Genomic DNA, 24,645 nt, shown 5'->3' on the forward strand with positions numbered 1-24,645 from the left:
ATTTAATTTGAAAACTAAGTTTGTATCGATATCGAATCCATTAGTATCGATATTGACCCAGGAGTATCGATACTTCTCCAAAAGTATCGATACTAACGGCTTAGAAATCAATTATAAGGAATGGGTAGTATCGATACCCCTATGGGGAGTATTGATACTTAGCCCTTGGTGTCGATACTCTAATGAGTATCGACACCAAAATTGGCCTCTGGAAAATCGGTTTCGAAGCCCCTCATTCATGTATCAAGACCGAACCTATAGTATCGATACTCTATGCATGAGTATCGATATTGTTGCATAAAATTCCTTGATTTTTTTGCCTTGCATAAGAACACTATTGATATTATTCATCCAATATCAATATTGATGCTAAAAAATGTCCTAATTAGGCATATTAAATCATTTCTAAACCATCATAAAGGCCCTAAGGAGGTCCCTAATTGTTATTAATATCTTATTTGAGTTTATTTCAGTCATAAGGAGTCATTATAACACTTATAAACAAACAAATCCGTGATTTGCCATAAACATGCTTATAACCTCCAAAAACTAATGCAAGCTACATCAATGCAGAAAAAGGGCTTACAATTAGTTTAGGAATGTTATATAGACGTTACCTTAAGGTCTTGGTAGTTGAAAAAATGTCCAAAATACCCAAGAGTTAACTTCTCCTTACCCCTTGCTTTGGAACTCTCTCCAATCTCTTTTACCATCATAACATAAAAATGGTGTTACTATGTTATTATGTGACATTTAGAAGTTTAAAAAAACTTTTTAAGCTTCCCCTTACCCCAAAACAAATTAGAATCCTATAAGTCCTTCAACTCCTTCTAAACCCATTTTTGCTTCAAAGCTTAAAGCTTAACATATAGAACTTGAAATGAAGCTCTTGAAAAGTAGAATAGCTTCCTTACCTTAGATAAACCTTACTAAGTGGTGAAACCCTTAAAGTTTTAATCTTTTATTCACTTGAAAGATAGGGAAATGAAGAGAGAAAATGAAAAGAAGATGAAGAGTGTTTAATGAGGAAAATGGGGAGTAGTTCACATTGATATCATAGAAAATAAAGGGGGGTTTAGCTCTTGATTTGAAAAATGGGAGATTTACACTCTATGTCATTTTTCTTTTATTTCATATAAAAATCAACCCAAATCTTAACACTTGAGCCCAAGCGAAGCCCGCCCAATTTAATTAGATCCACATTATTCTAATAAATCCTTTAAGCTCCATCTTTAGGTCTCGAGTCAACCTGAACTACTACCCCGGGATTTGGGGTATTACATGTAAAGCATGTAAATCATTGATTGTCCAAGTTTATTTGCACATGGTTTTAACTTGTCATTTTCTTTACATAATTAGAAAGCTAACTTATCACATTGTTAAAGGATTCTTACTAAATTGGCTATTAAATTACATAATGAATTTGAATTATTGTGTAGTTTCCTTCATATCTACTAGATTATACACAACTGGAATACATGTTGGATAATAAATAAATCTATTTTTTGTATTGGAAAAGGTTTTCAGCCTCACATGAAATTACGTTAGCATGGGATACTAAATGATGGCAATGTTTAATACTATATAACAAGCACTATGGCATGATGTTAAGTCAATTGTTATCATACCTAGCATTTTGTGTTAAAAATGCTTATCTTCATAATTTTATCTATTCCTCATTACGTGCGGATCAATTTCTTATTATGTGTGGGTTCCTCCTATTTTTTAGAGTTGTATCTATGAGACATCTCAATTTTTTTACTGGAACAAAACTCTTGAGTTTTCAAGTTATGACGTCTCCTATTTCTACTACTATAGCTTCAGAGACTACCACATGTTAAATTCATGAGGGTGTTGGCCCTCTTTTACTATAAAGCTATTTTATATCGAACTAGTGGTTTTTTGAAGATTTTTCCTTTTTCATATTTCTTATATATGTCTGATCATATTCTAAGACAAATTGAGTACCTTTCTTTCACCGCTTTAGAGGTCGATTAGGTGTTAGCTCAGGGTATATTTGATGTGGATGAGGTTTATGATCTACAATTTACTTGATTGGCAAAGCCATCACCAATAAATTTATATGTGGTGATGTGCTAAGTAGGGGTTTTCGTGTTGTTTAGAGCACAAGAAAGGTGGAAGACATATTGGAACTCCATTAATTTTTTTCATATGAAGTTTAGTTCAAATGAGGCGATGAATCTCGTTGTCAAGAGGAGTCCGTGGACTTTTGAAAGTGATTTTTTCTCGCTTTTACCGTATCATTTTGAGAAAAGGATTGGACGACTATTCATTTGACAAAATGGTTGTTTGGGTTAAAATCTATAACTTACCATTGAAATCCATGAATAAGGCTATGAGAATGACCCAAGGCGATTGCATTGGTCTTTTTGTTAATGTGGTTATGGGAATGAGCAGTGATAATCTTGGAGAATCTATTTGAGTGAGAGTATCGATTGATATCAACCATCCGTTGAGGAGGTGTGTGTTGATTGGGTTTGGTAAAGGTTGTAACATCCCAAAAGTCGGGTCAATGACCAAAATGTAATTTTTGGTAATTTAGTGACCAATCTCAGAAAGATTAAAAGTTTGGGAATTTAATGAAAATATTGGTGTTGGATTTAATAACAAAGTTTGGAAGTAATAAGGGTATTATGGTCATTTCTCAGGAAAGATTTTTTTCCCTTTATAAAAGGGTAATAAGCACGTGGGAAAAGAGAGAATTCCCCAGAGCTTTCTTTCTTTCTTCTTATTCTCCAGCCGTGAGCTTCAAGAGAAAATGTGAGTTTTATGAATTCTTGATTATTTGTGGAATTAAAGGTTGAGTTTTGATCATTAGATAATAACTAAGCTTAAGGAAGCTTAAGTTATCTTAAAAATCAAAACATAAAGGAGTTACGAAAGATTAAAGAAAAAGAGTTTCAAAGTGAATTTCTGAAAAAGAGTTAATAAATGAATGTGGAGATGGAATTTGACTTGTCATAGGTGTGAATAAGAAGTTATAAGTGTTAAATCAAAGTTTGGATAACATGGAAAATTGAGAATGATTCTTAATTTTAAGAATCATTAAGAGATATGAAAGATAAAGATAGCTTATATGGATATAAGTTGGTTTATAAAGTGGTAGTTGAGTTTAATGATATGTTAGGGGCTTAAAATAGAAGAATTGAGTGAAGAGTTGATGATTTTCGGGCTTGAATACAATTTCTGGGAATGATGCATCGGTACTCATTCAATATGTACTGATGCACTCTTAAAAGAAGAACATCGAATGCCCAGAATGCATCGATGCAGTTTGAGTGTGCACCGATGCACTAAGACAAATTTTAAAGGTGCATCGATGCATTAAGGGGATGCATCGATGCATGAGAATTCGAAGCTATTTTGTGTATCGATGCACCTATAGTGCATCGATGCACCCCTAAGGAAAAATGTGAATATGGGTTTATTAAGTTCGTTTAAGTTGATAGTATCAAATTACAAGGTGTAGGTATCTAATAATTGTCTTAAAATGTATAATTATGTAGATTCAGAGCCTAATCAAGTTCCAGAATCATTGATAAGTATGATCGATCAAGGGGAAAGATAAAAGATTGGAATTTACTAGTGAGGCCAGGTGAGTGCATACAAGTTAGTTTATGATGTTTAATGGAAATAAGACTTGCGACAAGTCTACTTCCTATATTAGAAAGCATAAATTGTATGATCATATGCATATGTTTGATTTGGGTATATGTGATATATATTATAGTATGTATTAAATGATTTGGGTGAATACATGTAGTGTGATAAGTTATAGGAATTAATATGATTGATCTATATGATTACTTGGGAATGTGAAATAGGTTATATGATAGGTTACCATACATGTTACCTAGTAAATGTGATCAATAATAATAATCAATATAATAGATTTATATGACTACATGAGAAGGGTAATGAGTTAAATAAGATTATATTATAGAATAATATATTAGTGAAGGGAATTGAATATAAATGATGATGTCAAACTATAATATAAGTGTTATAGAGAAGAAGTATACTTAAAGAGAATTATGGTATAGGAGTTATGTAAAATTTAACTAAACAAATAGATTAAACTGGTATAAATGGAAAATGAGATAAGTTAGGTAGGATTGAAATGAACATAAGATATATATTTATTTGAATTTATTCGGTAATATGAGTATATGACATTACTATACAATTTAGATGAAATACTATACATGAATAAATGTTTTTGAATCAAATGGTTTGTATTATGTTTTGGTTTTAGCTAAATAGTATTTTAAATGCACTGTTTTGATTTCAGTGCTATGAAAATATATTCTATGTGAAATACTATAAGTATATGATCTATGTGATAATGTTCAATGGGAAAATGATAAATTGATATTGTATATGAAGTACTATGCGTATATGTTCTATGTGAATAAATGCTATAGGAAATGCTATGAGTAATTGATTATGTGAATAAATGATAAATTTGAGTAATTTTATTGAAATATTATTGTTATATGAATACAAGAACAGAGATATGTGACATGTGAATTATATGGAAATGATCTATGTGTAAGTGAACTACGTAACTATATGATTATATGAAAATGTGTTAATGAGCTATGTGCAAAAACTATGAGACTACGTGCCTAGGTAATATGAATATGTGAACATGTGAAATGACATAAACGATAATGTCCATGTTATGTGTCATGAGAGCTAGGGGTATAGTTGGCATGCCAAGAGTCGAGGGCTACGCGGTCGTTCGGGACATATATGTATCCTTTGGAACATCTATGAGGTCTTTTGAGACACATACTTGGTCATTGGAATATATATATGGATCTAAAGGAATTTTCTACGTGGTCCTTAGGGACATCTTATATGGCACTTCGGTGTATTTCTACGCGGCACTTAGGTGCAATTCTACGTGGCACTTCGGTGCATTTATATGAGCTGTGGTGACAACATTAGTGCATAACTTCTATAGACTCACATATCTATAGTTCTCACATGTGTACATGAGCTAATAAAGAATATGATATAAAAGAATCTGTATGATATTATGTGCTTTGTTTGTAATCTTTATGTTGAGAAATGATATATGCGATATGATGTTGACGTGTATATAGCTTGGTTAAGAAGAATAGGTACAAAGACATCATACTAAAAGATAAAGAACGAAAATAAGACTATTAAGAGATAATGATAAATGTATTACATACGCTTTATATGCTTTGTGTGTTAGGAAATATATTATCAGAATTATATGATGATATGTGTGTGTGTTTCTTGTGAAACAATATGTATATATATATATGCGTTTATGTTTGGAAGCATTTTATATTCTATCATGATTACATAAATTGTGTATAATAGGAATTAGTTATGATATACTATAATCAGTTTATTTATGCCTCACTAAGTCATCGACTTAGCGTATGAATGTTTCACACGTAGGTTCCAAAAAGCTAGAAGAAAGGTTAAGAGGAGCAAGACAGGTCAGCATCTCCCTTACAAAAATAATTTTAGATCAGAAAATAGAAGATTTAAATGACTTGGTATTTTGAATATAGTTGGCATGTACTAATTGGTTGAGTTAAATATGCTCTGATTGATTCTGGTTATTGTGGTCAATTTATGTAACTAAACCGCTTTTACTTTAATGAAAGTTTTAAATTTGCTTTGAATTTTGTCAAGAGTCAAAGTTTGAAAAGTCAATATGACACCTCAGACTCGTATCTGGGTTGGGTACGGGTTGGGGGTGTTACATTTAATGGTATCAGAGGTAAGGTTTAGTCGATTCTTACTTTAATGAAAGTTTTAAATTTGCTTTGAATTTTGTCAAGAGTCAAAGTTTGAAAAGTCAATATGACACCTCAGACTCGTATCTGGGTTGGGTACGGGTTGGGGGTGTTACATTTAATGGTATCAGAGGTAAGGTTTAGTCGATTCTCGGCGTAAAATGAAGTCCAAGTTTCATAAAATGTGTACATGCCAAGACAGAGTGAAAATTTTCTGATCTGATAGTGTAAGGAGTATGTTGTCTTGCTAATATAATATGATTAGTTTAATATAGTAGAAATCTGATGATGAGAATTTCAAGGAAGCAAGGGGTGAAGCTGATGGTAGTAGCAATTCACCTGCCCTGGTCAGACATGAGGAAGAGTGGACACCTCAGGAAGTGCCTCATAAGATCAAAGACTGATTTCAGAAAGTTGAAATCATATTAAAATAGTGATAGAAATTTTTCACAGGTTTGAATCGGAAAAGTGATATGAAGTATTCTTATTATTTCATGGATACGATAGAATATGGTGAACAAGTGTTACCATAAGAAAGTTAAAAGATCTAAGGATGTGGTTAGAATTTGTAGAGAGATCGAGAATAAGTGCATCAGTGACAAGTATATAAGATATATACATCCAGAGTTTATGAGTTTGAAATAAAGGAATAGTAATTTATATATAAACAAGAATGTGGATAGAATAAGGGTTGCATTTTAGATGGAAAGAGTTAGCGTTGACTAACCAGATTATGTGATGGAAAATATATAGAAATATAAAATTTTAAGATGTTGTCAGGATAAGACAACCAAAGATGAGGAGGATTGGGATACAGTTGCATATTTTGATCATGATAATGTGACATAGTGAAGAAGATGAGGATTCATATATTTGAGTAAAGCTAAGGATTGATAAGAAGAGCTTAAGAATGGGTACATCAGTGATCAATTTATAAATAAAGGAAGTTAGAATGTTGAGTTGGAACAACAAAAATTTCATGAAGTATGAGAATAAATGTGGATTTGATAAGTTAAGTTAAGTCCGGCCCAATTATTTAAAAAAGGCTTGTTAGTAGTAGATGCTTCTGTGAGCTTGGTACAGTATATCCATTTTTTTTATTTTATTCTTCAAGAAAAATGAACTATTCAAACTTTAATCGGTTATGAATACTAGATACCTCGTATGTAGTTTAAAGAAAAAAACTCCAATATCTTGAATAAAAAATTATATAAAATTAGTTTTTTTCTCAAAAATCTACTATTAAATATCTATAAACATAATGATAAAATAAATTCATGTAAATTTATTAATTTATTAATCTTATACATAAAATTTAATTATTTTATTTAAATAAAGTGTATAAATAATAGAAAGACAGAATTTTATAATAAATATAGATGCACAATTTTGAATATATATATATTATGCACCAATTCTGCAACTTCAACTGGAGGAGGGTGATGGAGGAGGATCTCTCTCACTGTGGCCAGGTACGGATGTACATGACTCTATAGGGGAGTTATTGCACACCCATTATTTTGAGAAAATGTTAAATTTAATTTAGTTTGTTAATGAGAACAGAAAAAATAAGAAAATTTGTACACCCAAATTGTTGATCTTCCCTGTTTTTACCATGAATTTGGATTTGAATACTCGTTATGCGTTTGTGTATAGCTTTTCATGTAATTAGAGGGTGATGAAGGAGGATCTCTCTCACTGTGGCCAGGTACGGATGTACATGGCTCTATAGGGGAGTTATTGCACACCCATTATTTTGAGAAAATGTTAAATTTAATTTAGTTTGTTAATGAGAACAGAAAAAATAAGAAAATTTACACACCCAAATTGTTGATCTTCCCTGTTTTTACCATGAAATTGGATTTGAATACTCGTTATGCGTTCGTGTATAGTTTTTCATGTCATTAGAGTATGATTTGCGGTTTTTCAGTGATCTTTCAATAGTTTAATTCTCTTTTATGATTCGTTTGTCGATGCAATCAAATCTGTTTTGTATATTTCTTTGTTTAAGTTTCTTGGTTAAGTTTTCATCTTCACGTGTATGGTCTTTATGTGTTCTTCGTTGCTAGTTTTATTTCAATGATTATAAGAAATTACCCTAATTATATGCTTAATTTACATTTACGATTGTAAATCCTTGTTGTCATTTGGAATATTTTCTATTTTGAATAAAATTAATGACTTCTATAATATATATATATATATATATATATATATATATATATATATTATAATTTTTCAATTTTTATTTATTTAAGTTGAATTATTTAACTTATTCAAGCTGCTATACATTTATATTTAATTTTTCAGTTCAAATTGAATTTAAGAAAAGTTTAAACAACCCAAAAATAAAATTTAAAATAATGTTGCTTTATTCTTTAATGAAATGATTTAACTAATTTGTGATTTGATTTATAATATTTCAATTTTTTATTTAATTTTGAAGGTTAATTTGGCATAGTTTTTGAACAATGACTTTTAAAAGTGTTGTACAAAAGTGCAATTTAAAATTTAACTGTTTGAAATTGTTGTTAAAATGTGAGTTTAAAAATATAAAATGTTCATTATAGATATTATGTTATAAATTAAAAATATATCATTTAAATTATATTTACACTTATAAATGAATCATATCAATTTAAATTATAATAAATCCAAAAAAATATTATTATATATGAATTATATCAATTTAAACTATAATAAAAATAAAAATAATAAAAATAAAAATATAATTATAATAAAAATATATTTTATATAACTCACTATTAATATTTTAATATATAAATCATGAATTTTATTAAACTAGAAGTTATGCTATGTAACATCCCAAACTATGGGTTAGTGACTAAATGGTAAAGTTTCAGAATTTGGTGATTAAAGTAGAAGAATGGATTAGTTCAATGATTTATCTGGAAATAAATCCTAAAAGTTGTTAGTAATTATCAAATGAAGTAGAGGACAAAATGGTCATTTAACTAATAAATAAATTAAAAATAAATATGATAAGGATATATATGTTAGAGGGGATAAGGATGAAGATATATTCTCTTCATCTTCTTCTTCTTCATGTACGAGAGAAGGAAAGAGCCAAGCTTGCAAAGGTAAGATTTCTTGTTAGCTGATTATTTGTTAATTTTAAGAGTGGGTTTTGATCATTAGGTAATACTTAAGCTTATGGAAAGCTTAAGTTGTCCTAAAATCAAAAGATAAAGAAGTTATGAAAGATTAAAGAAAATGAGTTTCTTAAGGAAATTCTGGAAAAGAGTTAGTAAGTGAATTTTCAGAAGGAATTTGACTTGTCATCAATCTAATTAAGGAATATGGAGTGTTAGAATTAGATTTAAAACATGTTAAAAATCTGGTATGATTCTTGAAGTTAATAAAGAGGAGAGGATATTAAGGTTAAAGACGAGATAATTTATTATAAATGAGTTTAACATGTATATGAAAGTTAGGAATATGAAAGGGGATGAATATGAAGCATTTGAGCGAAGAGTGGATGCTTTTCGGGTTCAAAAAGAGGTTCTGGGCAGAGTGCATCGATGCACATTCATAGTGCATCGATGCATCAAGGTTAAAACCCAGAAATTGTTTGATTGTGCACCGATGCATTGGTAATGCATCGATGCACTCTTTTAAAATAAATACATCGAATGCAATTCATGCATCGATGCATAAGTAGTGCATCGATGCATCCCATTAATAGTGAAACATCGAATGCAATCGGTGCATCAATGCATAAGGAGTGCATCGATGCATCCCAGTAATAATACTACATCGAATACCTTTTATGCACCGATGCATCAGTAGTGCATCGATGCATACCTTCATTAAAAGATGAAATTGAATTTTCTCTTGGTCTAAAGAGTGAACCATTGGACTGAAGGTAAGAAGAACTCCTAAAATGTTATTTGATTGGTGATCAATGTTATGATTTGTGTGATTATGATATATAAGTTATATGGAAATATGTGAAATAAGATATGAGTTTATATGAATATGATATGAATAAAGCTATAAGAAATGATTTATGTGAATACATGCATTTGTGATGCGTGTTATATGATATTAGATATATGTTTACACATACACATGGTATGTGACCGAAGAGAAAAGATATATGTTCATAAGAGAAAGGATATGAATAAGTAAATTGAACTGTTATGAATGTTAATGCCCATGTTATGTGATAAGAGAGCTATAGGTATAGTTGGCATGCCAAGGGTCGAGGGTTTACTATGTTTCTTCGGGATATATGGACGTTTACCTATGTTCTTCGGGACATATGGACTGTTTACCTATGTTCTTCGGGACATATGGACTGTTACTATGTTCTTCGGGAACATGGACTGTTTACCTATGTCTTCGGGACATACAGACTGTTTACCTATGTTCTTCGGACATATGGACTATTTACCTAGGTCTTCGGAATCTATGGACTGGTCCTTCGGGACGAATACTGAACTAAGGTTCGGTGCCCCATGAGGGAATTGATACGAGCTGTGGTGCCAACATTGGTGCACAACCTCAATGTACTCACATACCTTAAGTTCTCAATAGTGTACATGGGCTAATAAAGAGATCAAACAAACATATTGAATGTGATATGTATACGATGAGTTATAATGTTATCAAATATGGGATGCATGAACAATGATGTTAGTTTTCTTAGAAGAATGTCAGTATGAGAAGAATATATGTATGTTATTTACCAGTCACGACTTAGTGTGATTGTATGTAGTAGAGAGTAAGATTGGCAATAGTGTATGAACTCTGATATATTTGTAAACGTTTTGAATAAGTTAAATGTTATAAAAGTTTTTAAATTACTCACTATTTTATACGAATAAATGTTTGAAAAGTCAATGTGACACTTCAGATTCGTATCCGGGTCGGATACGGGTTGGGGGTGTTACATGTTATCTGCCATTAGTGCTTGCAAATTAAAGTGAATTTATTAAACTATAAGCTATGGTATCTCTCATTAATTCCATTTCATAATGAGATGGAGTGTTTTATTATTCTAATTCAACCGCAATCACTCATTTAAAATTTAAAATAACATAATTTAAATGATATATTTATTATTTTAATCATTAAAAATAAAAATATGTATTATAAATAAATTCAAAAAATATTATTATATATGAAATATATCAATTTAAACTATAATAAAAAAACATTATTATAATAAAATTATATTTTATAATAACTTATTATTAATATTTTAATATATAAACATGAATTTTATTTACATTTAAATAATTAAAATAAATTATTAAGTAATAAATGTTTTGAGGATGTTAATATTAAATTATAAATAAATTCTAAATATATAATTGAGTGGAGCCCATACATTAGTAAGAGTAAAATTATAATTTTCGTCTAAACTCAAAGTTGAAAACGAAAAATCTAAAAATCTAAAATTATAATTGAGTGGAGCTCATACATTAGTAAGAATAAAATTATAGTTTTTTATTGTTGAATTTTCTTCTACCAGGATTTTTTTTTCTTCAATTTTTACTTCTTTGGCATTGATTTTGCAATCAAAACAGGTTTTTTTAACTAAAAGTGTTTTTTCGAAAATATTACGAAATAAACCCTAATTCTATTTTTATCAATTTCACAATATACTCCTTCATTTTTATAATATATATATAACTTTAATTCATTTTTATAATAAATTTTTAATTTATTTTCTTAATTTTATATTAAATCTAGGCCAATAATCTATTAGTAGTATAATAATATTAGGATCTCATTTTCTTACTTCTCGTCCTCCAAAGAATGATTTTAAAATTCAAATCGAAGCATTTCAAAGTTTAGGAACGATTTTAGTATTTATGGTAGAAGCGGATGAATAGATTTTCAATTTAATAAATCTTAGGAAACCCGAAAATTTTATGCATTTGCCTTAAACAGCAAAAATTTTAGAAATAGAACAAGAGCACGCTAACGTTTTATCAAAATTCCACCCGGACCACCCCTAAGCCCCTCCAATCAGATTCCAACCAGCTAACACGTGGGCGACCGTCAAACTCAACCGACTGATGAAACCCTAAAAGCCTGAAGTGGCACTACGAGAACATAAACAAAACCACCAAACAGTCCTAATAGCCAATAGGTGTAGCCACGCATGGCGGCCAAAGACACGCGTTGTAACCAGGAGGACTACCAGAGGGCGTTTTTGATTGGTGTAAAAGGGGTTCGAGTTTTGAGTGTGGCGATGGCTTGCTTGTAAAATAAAATAAGTTTTGATTTCCCGCTGCGTTGTTCGTATGTAGTAGGTGTAGAGTTTTCGGCTTAAGTATGATTATGTGTTAGCATGCAAGCACCCATTTGGTATTACAAATCCCACGTCTGTATCTTCTTCTAAGTACTTAAAACAAGTACCTGTCATCCATTAATATCCAAGTGTCAATTCTCTCTTGCCTCTTTGTTTCTGTGCTGCCTTGCTCTCATTGGCCCGGTTTCTGCTCTTTAAAACCACCCCATCTCGAGTGCCAATCAATCTTCGGTTCATAGTTCACAATCCGTTTTTTCTCTTTATCTTCTTCTGCCCGACTGTTGACAGTCTAAAATCTTCCACTTCAAAGGAAGAAGGCACCATGTTTAAGACGCTGAATCCTTGTTCCTCCACAGCTAAAACAGCTGAAATCATGTCAAGGTATAGGCCTATCTGCAAACTGTTGGGGAAAACAGGTTATTTCCCACACGAACGTAGTTTTAAAATTGACCTAAAATATCAAGATTAAAATCACCAAAGGTTGCACAACGGATAAACCTGTCAAACTATTGAATATTGAAACACAATGGAAAAGAACCGAATAAAAACAATAAAGGAGAGAACACACCAAATTTACGAGGTTCGACGAGAATATCGTCTACTCCTCGGGCACCACACCGGATGATAACTTCACTATATCGCCAATATTACAACAAATGGAATTCTTTAGAATTCCCAAAGTGGGAGAATGAAGAATACAAGAGGAAGAGAGAACTTGTTTTTTTTTTGGATAATTTCTAATGGAAATACTTAGGCCTATTTATAGTTGAGTTTTAAAAACAATATGTTCAAAGTTTGGCCACCTACCAAAGAATTTTTCAATGTGTACAAGTTAGCCACCAAATATGAAATTCACATGTTCAAAGTTTGGCCACCAACCAAGATGAAATTTCCAATAAGTTGGCCACCAACCAAGATGAAATTTCCAACTTGTCAACTTAATTTCTAGACAAATCTAACAAATCTCCACCTTGTCTTGAAATTACCAAGCCTACTCAACTTCTTCAACTCCCCAAATTTGTAGTGCCTCTAATTGCTCTCACAAGCGCCACACACCCGAAGGTGTTCATACTTTCAGGATGTTAATCAAGTTCAAACAATGATTGAACTTGATTACTATTACCACCTTGGTCATCATATCTGCGGGATTTTCTGATGTCGCAATTTTCTGAAGTAAAATCTTTCATTCTTCAAAGATCTCCCGCACAAAGTGATACCTCGCGTCGATATGCTTAGTCCTTGAATGGTAGACTTGATTTTTTGCTAAGTGAATAGCGCTCTGACTATCACAATAGAGACTAATGTGACTTTGAACAACTCCCAAGTCTTCCATCAACCCGTTAAGCCAAATTGCTTCCTTTACAGCCTCTGAAACTGCCATGTATTCTGTCTCTGTAGTAGACAAGGCCACCGTAGATTGCAATGTAGACTTCCAACTTACTGGGGCTTTAGCAAGAGTAAACAAATACCCAGTAGTTGATCGACGCTTATCCAAATCACCAGCATAATCGGAATCAGCATATCCAACCACACACTGACCAAGTGCTTCATCATGTTCAAAAACTAAACCAACATCCACGGTTTGTTGGAGATACCGTAGAATCCATTTCACAGCTTGACAATGTCCTTCTCCAGGATCATTCATGTACCTGCTCACAACTCTAACTGCTTGTGAAATGTCAGGACGTGTACACACCATTGCATACATCAAGCTCCCAACTGCATTAGCATATGGAACTTTTGCCATATACACTCGTTCTTCGTTAGTTTTAGGAGATAATTGAGAACTAAGTTTCAAATGAGAATCCAATGGGATACTTACATGTTTGGTATTTTCATTCATGCCAAAATATTGTAATACCTTTCTCAGATATTGTTTCTGTGTTAAACAAAGTTTCCCTCTCTGTCTATCTCTGCTTATCTCCATACCAAGAATCTTCTTGGCCTCACCTAGATCTTTCATCTCAAACTCTTAATTCAACTGAGCCTTTAATTTTTCTATCTCTTTTTGACTCTTCCAAGCGATCAACATATCGTCAACGTACAAGAGAAGATAAATGAAAGATCCATCTTTGAGCTTTTGCAAATACACACAATGATCATATTTACTTCTAGTATACTTTTGCCTCCTCATAAAGCTATCAAATCGCTTGTACCACTGCTTCGGAGATTGCTTCAATCCATATAGCGATTTGTTCAACTTACAAACCCATTTCTCACAACCACCATCTTTGTATCCTTCTGGCTAAGTCATATATATCTCATCTTCTAAATCACCGTGCAAGAAAGACGTCTTTACATCATGTTGAGCTAGCTCCAAATTCAACTGTGTTACCAAGGACAACAATATTCTAATGGAGGAATGCTTCACAACAGGGGAAAATACTTCATCGTAGTCGATTCCCTCCTTTTGAGCGTAGCCTTTAGCTACCAACTGTGCCTTGTAGTGAACATCTTTCTTGCTATGAGATCCATCTTTCTTTACAAATACCCACTTGCATCCAATGGCTCTTTTACCTTTCGGTAATTGTGCCAGTTTCCAAGTGTTGTTCTTTTGGAGAGATTGCATTTCTTCATCCATGACACTTTTCCACTTATCACTTTCCAAGATTTGTATTGCTTCTTGGTAAGTGATAGGGATATCATCATCAATAACTGGAAGAGCATAGGCCACCATATCAAAAAATCGAGCAGGTCTACGAATTTCTCTCCTTGGCCTTGTAACTGCAAGTGGTTCTGGTGTCTCCAATGGTTCTTGGGTTTGAACCTCTTCATCTTTTGATTCTTCTATTGGAGTTGAAGAATCAGCTGCATCAACTTCTGGGATCATCGTTTGCTGAAACTCCACCTGTTTTGGAGTATGCTTCACCTGTTGCGAAGTACTACTTGTCTGGATAGCTTCACTTGTTACCTTCTTTACTAGGGCAGATTCATCAAAGGTAACATCTCTGCTACAAATTATCTTCTTGGTGTCTAAACACCTAAGGCGGAATCCCTTCACTCCATGGGTGATTCCTATAAAGAGAGTCTTCTTTGCTCTCGGATCAAGCTTGGATTCCTTCACGTGATAATAAGCAGTGGATCCAAATACATGTAAGGAATCATAATCAGTAGCAGGTTTTCCAGACCATACCTCCAATGATGTTTTTCCTCCTATCGCTGATGACGGCAGACGATTGATGAGATGGCCAGCATATGTCACAGCCTCAACCCAAAATGCCTTGCCTAACCCAACATTAGACAACATACATCGAACTTTCTCCAATAGTGTTCGATTCATACACTCTGCCACCCCATTCTGTTGTGGTGTATGTCTAACAATGAAGTGTCGAACAATACCATACTCATGGTGTAACACCCCAAAATACGGGTTAGTGACTAAATTGTAAAACTTCAGAATTTGGTGATTAAATTAGAATAATTGGATAATTCAATGATTTATCTGGAAAGATTGTTAGTAATTATTAAAAGAATTAAAGGGCAAAATGGTCATTTAGCATGAAAGATATTTTTTCCCAATATTATGAATGAATCACGTTGGGGTGGGGGAAAGAGTTATCTGAAAACTCTTTATTCTTCCTTCATTCTTCTCCCAACCGTGGAAGCTAGGCAAAGGTAAGGGTTTTCTGATTTGTTAGTTATTTGTTAAATTAAAGGTTAGGTTTTGATCATTAGATGATAACTAAGCTTAAGGAAAGCTTAAGTTGTCTTATAATCAAAAGATGAAGAAGTTATAAGAGATTTAAGAAAACGAGTTTTTATATCAAATCATTGAAAAGAGTTGATAAGTTGAATTTGAAGTTAAATTTGACTTGTCATCATGCTAATTAAGGAATATGAAGTGTTAGAATTGTATTTAGAACATATTGAAATTTGAGTATGATTCTTGAATTACATATGAAGGATAAGATTTTGAAGTTATAGATGATTTTCATGGATATAAGTTGGTTTAAGTAATGGTAGTTGAGTTTAATGATATGATAGGGGTTTAAAATAAAAGAATTAAGTGAAGAATTGATGATTTTCGGGGTTAAAATACAATTTCTGGGTAGAGGGAACCGATACCCTATGAATGAGAATCGATTCCCCCCTAAATAAGAAAATGGAATTTTATTCATTAAACCGATTTAAGTTATTAACATCAAGTTTAAAGTTTAGGCTTTTGATAGTTGTTTTGAAATGATATATTTATATAGATATTGAGCCTAAACAAGTTCCGGAATAATCAAAGGATTATAATCGAATCAAAGCAAGGCTAAGGTGAGTGCAATTTTAATTGTACTTATATTATTGAACGAACATTGGCTTGCGATGAGCCAATGATGGAGTTACTATGGTAAGAAGTGACTCCTAAAATGTTATTTGATGTGTGATTCTTATATGTACATGAATACATGATATGCATAAACATAAGAGCATGAAACATAAGATATATGATATGATATACATGATTATATGCATATGTGATATATGCTATGAGATATGACCAATGTGAAATGAAATAAGCTATGTGAATATATGAAATGACATATGAATATGCAATATGTGATATGATATGAAATATATGGTTACACATACATGTGGTATGTGACAGAAGAGAAAGAACAAGTGATGAGAAATATATTCATAATAAATGTCCATAGTATATGATACGAGAGCTATAGGTATAGTTGGCATGCCAAGAGTCGAGGGTATTGTAGTCCTTCGGGACGTAGTAGTCCTACGGGACATATATAGCAGTCCTTCGGGACGAATACTGAACAAATGTTCGGTGCCCCATGAGGGAATTTATACGAGCTGTGGTGACAGCATTAGTGCACAACCTCAATGTACTCACATACCTCTATTCTCAATAATATACATGGGCAACAACAACAACAATTGAAATATAAATTAAAGTTAAAGTGATGCAAAAAGGTAAGTTTCATGTGTGCATGACTTGATTATATATATGTCATATGAAATATATACATGCATATTGAAATATCATGATCAAATGGTAAGAATGCATATTCATGAATCTACTGTTACATATTTATTTATTGCCTCACTAAGTCTATGACTTAGCGTGTAAGTGATTTACACGTAGGTACCAAGAAACGTGAAGAGCAAGAATAGAAGTGGCAAGGACAATATTATTACTATAATATCATATTAGAAGTAATCGATAAAGTATGTATTTTGTTGTGTATAGAGTGTTGGCATGTAATAAGTTGTTAATTATGAGCACTCTGATCGAGTTTGTATTTTGTGGTCTCTTTTATGTAAATTAAAGTAATTTTGTTTTAAACAAAGTTTTAAATTCCCCGGGGTTTTTCTTTAAGTGTCAAGGTTTGAAAAGTCAATGTGACACCTCATACTCGTATTCGGATTGGGTACGGGTTGGGGTGTTACACATGGCAAACGTCAAAGAATGGGTCACTTTTATATTCCCCTCCATTGTCCGTCCTAAGACGTTTGATCTTTCTACCAGTCTGGTTCTCGATCATATTTTTCCATTTCAGGAAAATTTGAAGCACTTCATCTTTAGACTTCATCGGATACACCCAAACTCTTCTGGAAAAGTCATCTACAAAATTTACAAAATAATGGTTTCCTCCCAAAGACGATGTCTTTGAAGGACCCCATACATCTGAGTGAATATAATCTACAATACCTTTTGTATTATGTATAGTGGTGCCAAACTTCACTCTCTTCTACTTTCCTAGAACACAATGCTCGCAAAAGTTCAATTTGTAAGCCTTTGCACCTTTCAACAATCCTTTCTTTGCCAGAATTTACAAGGATATCTCTCCAGCATGTCCCAACCGCATATGCTACAACTGGGTTGCGTCCAAATCATAACCTCCGGAAGCTGCTGCAACTGCTCCAATAATTGTACTACCTTGGTAGTAATACAAATTATTTTTCCTGATGCCCTTCATCATCACAAGTGCGCCATATGTGACTTTTAAAACTCCATCTCTTATAGTGACTACTGAGCCTTTGGATTCCAAGGCTCCCAACGAGATGAGATTTTTCTTCAAACTGGGCACGTATTGGACATCCGTCAGAACTCTGGTTGATCCATCTTGATTCTTCAATCGAATTGAACCTATCCCAACAGTTTTACAGACATTGTCATTGCCCATATAAACAACTCCTGCATTTAGTTCCACTAAATCGGAGAACCACTCCCGATTATGGGACATATGATAGGTGCAACCCGAATCTAATATCCACTCATCGGAATGGAATGTTGTTGATGAAGCAACCAATGATATGTCAGAGTCATGTGCATCATGCTCTGCAACACATATATCTGGAGCAACTTTTCCTTTCATCTTCAGCTTCAGACAATCTTTCTTCCAATGGCCTTTCTCATGACAAAAGGCACATTCATCTTTTCCCAGTCTGGACTTCGACTTTGATCTCCCTCTCCACTTTGGCTTTTGACTTTTCGAGCGACCTCTTGCCACCATGGCCTCCGCTGGTTCGTATTTGCTCTCCTTCTTGGTTTTCTTCCTGAGTTCATAATTATACAAAGCAGTAGTTACATCTTTAAGGGTAACATTATCCTTACCATGAAGTAACGTTGTCTCAAGGTGCTCAAATTCATCTGGAAGAGATGACAACAGCATCAAAGCAAAATCTTCATCTTTGAAGGTTTCATCCATGCCCAATAAGTCTTCCACTAGCTCATTGAATGCAATGATGTGTTCATTCATACTGGTTTCTGGTTGATAATCAAATCTGAACAATCTTTTCTTCATGTGGAGACGATTCTGAGAGCTTTTCTTCAGGAATTTTTCCTCCAAAGCTTTCCACATCTTACTTGCAGAATTCTCGTTCTTGTAGCCAAACTTCTGCTCCCTGGAAAGACAAGATCGAATCATGTTGCACGCCAAACGATTGATTGTTCCCCATTCTTTCTCCTCCATATATTCAGGCTTTTCTTCCTCAATGGCGATGTCTAGACTTTGTTGGAATAAAGCGTCTAACACCTTGCATTGCCACATGCCAAAATGATCGGATCCATCGAACAACTCCACCGAGAAATTTGCATTTGACATCACCCTCCTCACCGGTCCAGATGAAGAGCTTGATGTCTCAACTGATCCGTATTTTGGCATTTTAATTCTAACGAACAATATTCAATATCACGAACTGTATCTTTTCAGCAACGGAACCACCAGGATAACCTCAACCGAAGCTCTGATGCCAATTGTTAGGGAAAACGGGTTATTTCCCACACGAACGTAGTTTTAAAATTGACCTAAAATGTCAAGATTAAAACCACCAAAGGTTGCACAGCGGATAAACCTGTCAAACTATTGAATATTGAAACACAATGGAAAAGAACCGAATAAAAACAATAAAGGAGAGAACACACCAAATTTACGAGGTTCGACGAGAATATCGTCTACTCCTAGGGCACCACACCGGATGATAACTTCACTATATCGCCAATATTACAACAAATGGAATTCTTTAGAATTTCCAAAGTGGGAGAATGAAGAATACAAGAGGAAGAGAGAACTTTTTTTTTTTTATGATTTCTAATGGAAATACTTAGGCCTATTTATAGTTGAGTTTTAAGAACAATATGTTCAAAGTTTGGCCACCTACCAAAGAATTTTCCAATGTGTACAAGTTAGCCACCAAATATGAAATTCACATGTTCAAAGTTTGGCCACCAACCAAGATGAAATTTCCAACTTGTCAACTTAATTTCTAGACAAATCTAACACAAACACCATGAATGAGAGCTCAGGTATGTCTCAAAAAACCAGGCAATCTCCTTATTTGAGGAATTTGTGGCCTCAGCTTCAAGCTAAGCCAACTAGGACTAGAAAGAGAGGTAGAGCCGCTTTATCATCAGCTGCACCACTCAAGAGAACAAGGACCAATATCCTAGAGTTTTATTCGCCAAGTTTTGTAACATCCCGCGATAAAAACCTCTCTTTGCAGGGTTTTCCGTATGGAATTCCTCAGCTTTCTGTTCCTAATTGTGGAACCGTTGGTGGAAGCATGGACAGTTCTTCTACACTGCCAGCAAGTTTGATAACGCTTCCCCTCCTTCCATGTTCTCCCTCGGTTCCCCTTGTCACCAACAAAATGACAGTAATAGATTTGAACACAGTGGCTAAAATTCCAGAAGAGATGGATCTATTGAATCAGCTCCAAAGTCCTCCCACCAGCAGCGTTATAGCACCTCAGCCGGTTCGACTTCAACCAGTGGGCTCCATTATCAGTGTTGGGTGCATCAAAGAGAATAAAAGCCTAACGCAAGCCCCAAAGAAGCCAGAAGAGGTTGAAAAGGAGGTTGAGTCCGAGGCCTGGCCAGCCATAGTTTCTGATTCAAACAACAAAGTTAGACTGGCAAATTCTGCTTACAAACAGATGGTGGGTCAACCAGAATGTCCATGGCTCGACTCCATAGTAACATGTGAAGGAAGAGTCATAGGCAACTCATGCAAAAAGTGGGGAAGTACTACTTCATCTCTCTGATTCGAGTTTGCTAGTTAAATCAAACGGGTTTTCATGCTGGGTGAAGATTGAGTGGGGAAGTGAAGGGAAGAAGAGCTCAGTCAAAGCTCTCTGTGATGTTAGCAGATCAACATGTCAGTCAAAGGACTATCTCTTCTCATGGAGGTTCCATCCATGTCCACAAGGAAGCGCATCTCATTTTAGGCGAGCTTGCCCTCAAATTTTAAGTGTATACAGATGTTTCACTACAAATACCAACTAGCTAGAACCGTATGTACAGTTGAGACCTACATATCAAGTATAAAGTGGAGTACTTTTCTGTCGGTGTCTGTATATATGCCAAGTTTGTACTCCTTGCTTCATCTTTGTTTGTGGCTCTATAATTTAATTCAACAATCACCCCAAAAAAATATGAAAATAATGGCGGAGCATACTACCTTGGCATAAAACAAAGTTGGACCACCAATGTATATTATTTTCCAACCATTATTAAATGAAAAGGTCCTATAGACTTTATCCAACCATAAACCCACAAATATATTTTACTTTTTATTGTTGTAAATACATGTAAACATAAGCTTCTGTCATATGGAGCTCTCTAATTTGCTATGTCATTTATTTATCATCCTTTTACATGCATATGCATTATATACGAGAAGCGAAAGTAGAATAAAAATGTAGCAACAAGATGAAGTCTGGAAATTAAAATCCTCATAGCCTAGGTTACTCCAGAGAGTTTCTTGTCTCTTCAGGATCCGCTGGTGGGCCCTTCCATTTGAAATTGTCTGCATATGACTTGGGCTGGAATGATAAAGGAGAAACCGATTAAATTCTCCCATGAGGATTTAATTTGTTACTAACAAGGATAAATGAGCAAATCAAAGAAAACAGTGGGACAAACCTTTAGAAGAGGGGTATGTCACTTCTTGGCCTGCAGAAAAACCAATGTGAAACCAAGCATTTTGGGGGAAATACAAATAGAAATCAACACTTTAAGATTGAATACAACAAAGAATTGAAACATGCAAGTACGAAATCATAAGTTTAGAATCCATTCTCATGAGAAATTTCTGGATTGCCGACTGTAACCAACTGCCGTTGGAATCGAGAAAGTTCAGTGGAGTTCATAATTGCATAAAAGGAGTCAAAGTAGTGGCTGCGGCGCGTCGAGGCACTTCTGTGTATTGTATGCAGAACAATGCAGCATTTTGGGGGAAATACAAATAGAAATCAACACTTTAAGATGGCATCGCATTGCAGTTGTTTGGCTTTTGATGCGTGAATTGAAGTGAAAAGGTGAAAACTGGGGTGGAAATACCTGGTATTCCCAGCCATATTTCTCAGCAAATGCCTTTGCAGCTTCTTCACTATCAAATTCAAGTCCAGCCTCACCGACATTGGCATACGGATCTCCCGTTGATGTCCAACCCATTAACGGATTATCCCACCTAAACAAAATGTCGACGGAAGGAAATGAAATAATGTCAATGTTTCTATTACCCGTAATATCATATTATCATTCATGAAATGAATGAAGAATTTTCATAGTAATAATAATAATAATTTACAAGTGGCAGAAAATTAATTGCCCATGATCAGGACAGAAAGCAGAAATTTAAAAAAAATGTAAGGTTATAAAATTATAAAATTTTAGGACTCCGAAATTAGATAATCAATAAAAAAATAAATAAAAATTCTAAAATATAACTAAATTAAAATTTTCCATAATAATGAGGAAACAAAATTACAGAAGGAGGTGAATTAATATTTGCAAGACTTTGATTTTCAAACGATATATAGAAATGGAAACAAGATTTACTTATGTGTTGATAGAAAATCGATCTTCCATTTCCCAACTTTCCCTGAGCCCTTCTGTGATGCAGTTCGAGCAGGAGAGTAAATTATAACCTGGTATGCTTAAAGCCGAATAACACACGTTAATAAACGAGTCAGGGAAACCTAAAAACCGCTATAAAGACGCATGCATTCCACAAGATTTGCTTATAAAAAAACTCAAAGAAAGAAAGATGTATACCCGTCGTTTTAGTTGTTGTTCTGGGATTCCGGAGACCATGCCAACCTCACCAGGCTTTGTATCGATTTCCATCAAAGCATCCGAAGAGCAGCAGCGTTTCCATAAAACTTGAGCTGGACGATGAGCTCGAACTACGCTCCGACCGACACGATGCACAAAACAAGCCATTTCCCCCTCTGTTTGGTTTTAGAGTCTCAAAGTCGATTAAAGATGATTACGTAAGAGATTTAACCAGAAGTTTCGCGCTTTCTGCTTTGGGTTCGGGTTATTGGGCTACTCTGTTTGTTGAATGGAGTTTTTTTTTTTGCACAATACCCAAGAGGGTCAATTTTTTAGAGTATTAGGCCGGCCCAGATTTTATTTTGAAAAATACGGCAAATTTTACCGCACGTAGGCTCCGAGTAGTGTATCCCACATGAACCACTAATTTATTATCATTAATATGGCTTATCATCTTGATGTGATGAGTCTATTAAAAATTATTTTTTTATTTGTAGAATAAAATTAAAATCTTTAAATTTCAAAAAATAAATAAATGGAAGTTGTCTCTCGAGGTGACGAATTCCTTCAAATTCGAAATTACTATCCGTTGGTCAATGGGCAAATAAGCAATGGTCACTTGGATAGGAAATTTTTTAAATAAATAAAATTAAAAAATGAATTATTTATATTTTAAAAAATATAAAGTAAATAAATAATTACAAAAAATAAATTTTTACATGGAATTTACAAATAAAATTTATTTATATTTTCTAAGTTCTTTACGATGCCGAGGAGTGGTCGAATGATAATGCCGCAGGGCTCGTCGAGTACGTAGGGGTTGTAGGTCTTGATCCTCGTCGTTGTCATCATCTTACTGAGGAGGTATACTTAACACACTTTGCGATCCACATTCGAAATACGGTGATGGACTTATGGTATTTGACGCCATCATCGCCGTAATTTATTCGACTTGGCTGCTATTTTGTTGACCATATAGGATATAAGCCCACTCACCCGCAACCGCATGTTTTATCGAAGATGCTTGAGTGTATTGCGGTGCATCCCATAAACCTCCAACCTAAGTCGGTCGAGTCTCAGTTGAAGTATGATATGGATGATAAAAATTGAAACTAGTATGAGATGCATAATAATACTCTTCAGCTGCAGATGCTGAAGTGGAAGAAGATGACGATGATTCTTTCTTTTTGGACTTGGTGCATGTGGCCTGATGATGTTCTCATTCTCCTTTATCTACCCGTGTCGTGAGATATTGTTTCCTATTTGCTTCGTAATTTCGGAGATAGGAAGAATGGTCGAAATCTAGGTCCAATTGTGTAATGTCATTACGCGGGGGGACCGATAGTTCATGCTGATTCCATAGCTCGATGTAATAAGCGTGTTTCACATGTCAATTTTCTTTATGTTTCTCACGCGTATCAATTCTATAGATCGCGTCCATATCAACGATTTACGTAAGAATCAGCTGATACGACGCAAATTATCGCATCACTTTATCAGCGTCGTGCCACTTAACAATCGCATAATGCAATAACGACGTCACGACACACCATAAGTGGGACTCCTAAAAAAATCGCACTGGCAATAACTTGTTGATCTCCTCGTCAACATACTAAAACAAAAAAAACTGTAAATATTAAATATCAAAGTTAATATACATAAAGTTAAAAAAAATTGTATGTCATACCACATATCAAATGGCGATGTCGATCCTCATCCGTATATCTCGTGCAATGGCACCCGCCAACTACGTCTCTGATATTTTATGTTGCTATCTAAAATATTTAAAAATAAAAAAATTATAAACAAATAAAAAAATTAAATTTATGAAATTAAAAAAAGGTTAAATAAACGCAGTTAAACAATTACCTTTCAGTCAGTGGAAACTCAATGTGATTGTTGTAATTGGCGTAAAAAATAGGAATCGATACCAAACCCACGACTGTAGCAATATAAGATAGCCTGCTACATCGACTTTTCGGCCCGTCTGAACAATTGCAGCCTTGCAAAGCTCATGGTACATAAAGGTTAAATCGTTGAGCCCCAACTGG

The 24,645-nt window shown here is 33.8% G+C and overlaps 2 protein-coding genes across 2 annotated transcripts; one reads left to right on the top strand and one right to left on the bottom strand.

The window, feature by feature from the left end:
- The first annotated feature begins 19,827 nt into the window (after positions 1-19,827).
- LOC120216561 lies at positions 19,828-20,580 on the top strand. Its single transcript, XM_039213933.1, has one exon. The coding sequence runs from the start codon at positions 19,828-19,830 to the stop codon at positions 20,578-20,580; it is 753 nt and encodes a 250-aa protein (XP_039069864.1).
- A 568-nt stretch (positions 20,581-21,148) lies between these two features.
- Positions 21,149-22,779, bottom strand: LOC120216574 (NADH dehydrogenase [ubiquinone] iron-sulfur protein 4, mitochondrial-like). The gene is made up of 5 exons (XM_039213941.1): positions 22,595-22,779; positions 22,379-22,467; positions 21,878-22,007; positions 21,461-21,490; positions 21,149-21,360 (listed from the first exon to the last, which is right to left on the bottom strand). Exons 1-4 carry the CDS (start codon positions 22,760-22,762, stop codon positions 21,479-21,481), a joined length of 399 nt encoding a protein of 132 aa, XP_039069872.1. The 5' UTR covers positions 22,763-22,779; the 3' UTR covers positions 21,149-21,360; positions 21,461-21,478.
- Positions 22,780-24,645: the final 1,866 nt, after the last annotated feature.

The sequence above is a fragment of the Hibiscus syriacus genome, unplaced genomic scaffold, assembly GCF_006381635.1.
Source record: "Hibiscus syriacus cultivar Baekdansim isolate YM2019G1 unplaced genomic scaffold, ASM638163v2 tig00110162_pilon, whole genome shotgun sequence".
NCBI lineage: Eukaryota > Viridiplantae > Streptophyta > Magnoliopsida > Malvales > Malvaceae > Hibiscus > Hibiscus syriacus.

Coding starts and splice junctions, on each gene's coding strand:
- LOC120216561 (XM_039213933.1), top strand. CDS start 19,828: ATGAATGAGAGCTCAGGTATGTCTCAAAAAACCAGGCAATCTCCTTAT.
- LOC120216574 (XM_039213941.1), bottom strand. CDS start 22,762: ATGGCTTGTTTTGTGCATCGTGTCGGTCGGAGCGTAGTTCGAGCTCAT. Junction 22,468..22,594: donor AACAACAACTAAAACGACGG/GTATACATCTTT, acceptor TAAGCATACCAG/GTTATAATTTACTCTCCTGC. Junction 22,008..22,378: donor GATTTTCTATCAACACATAA/GTAAATCTTGTT, acceptor CATTTTGTTTAG/GTGGGATAATCCGTTAATGG.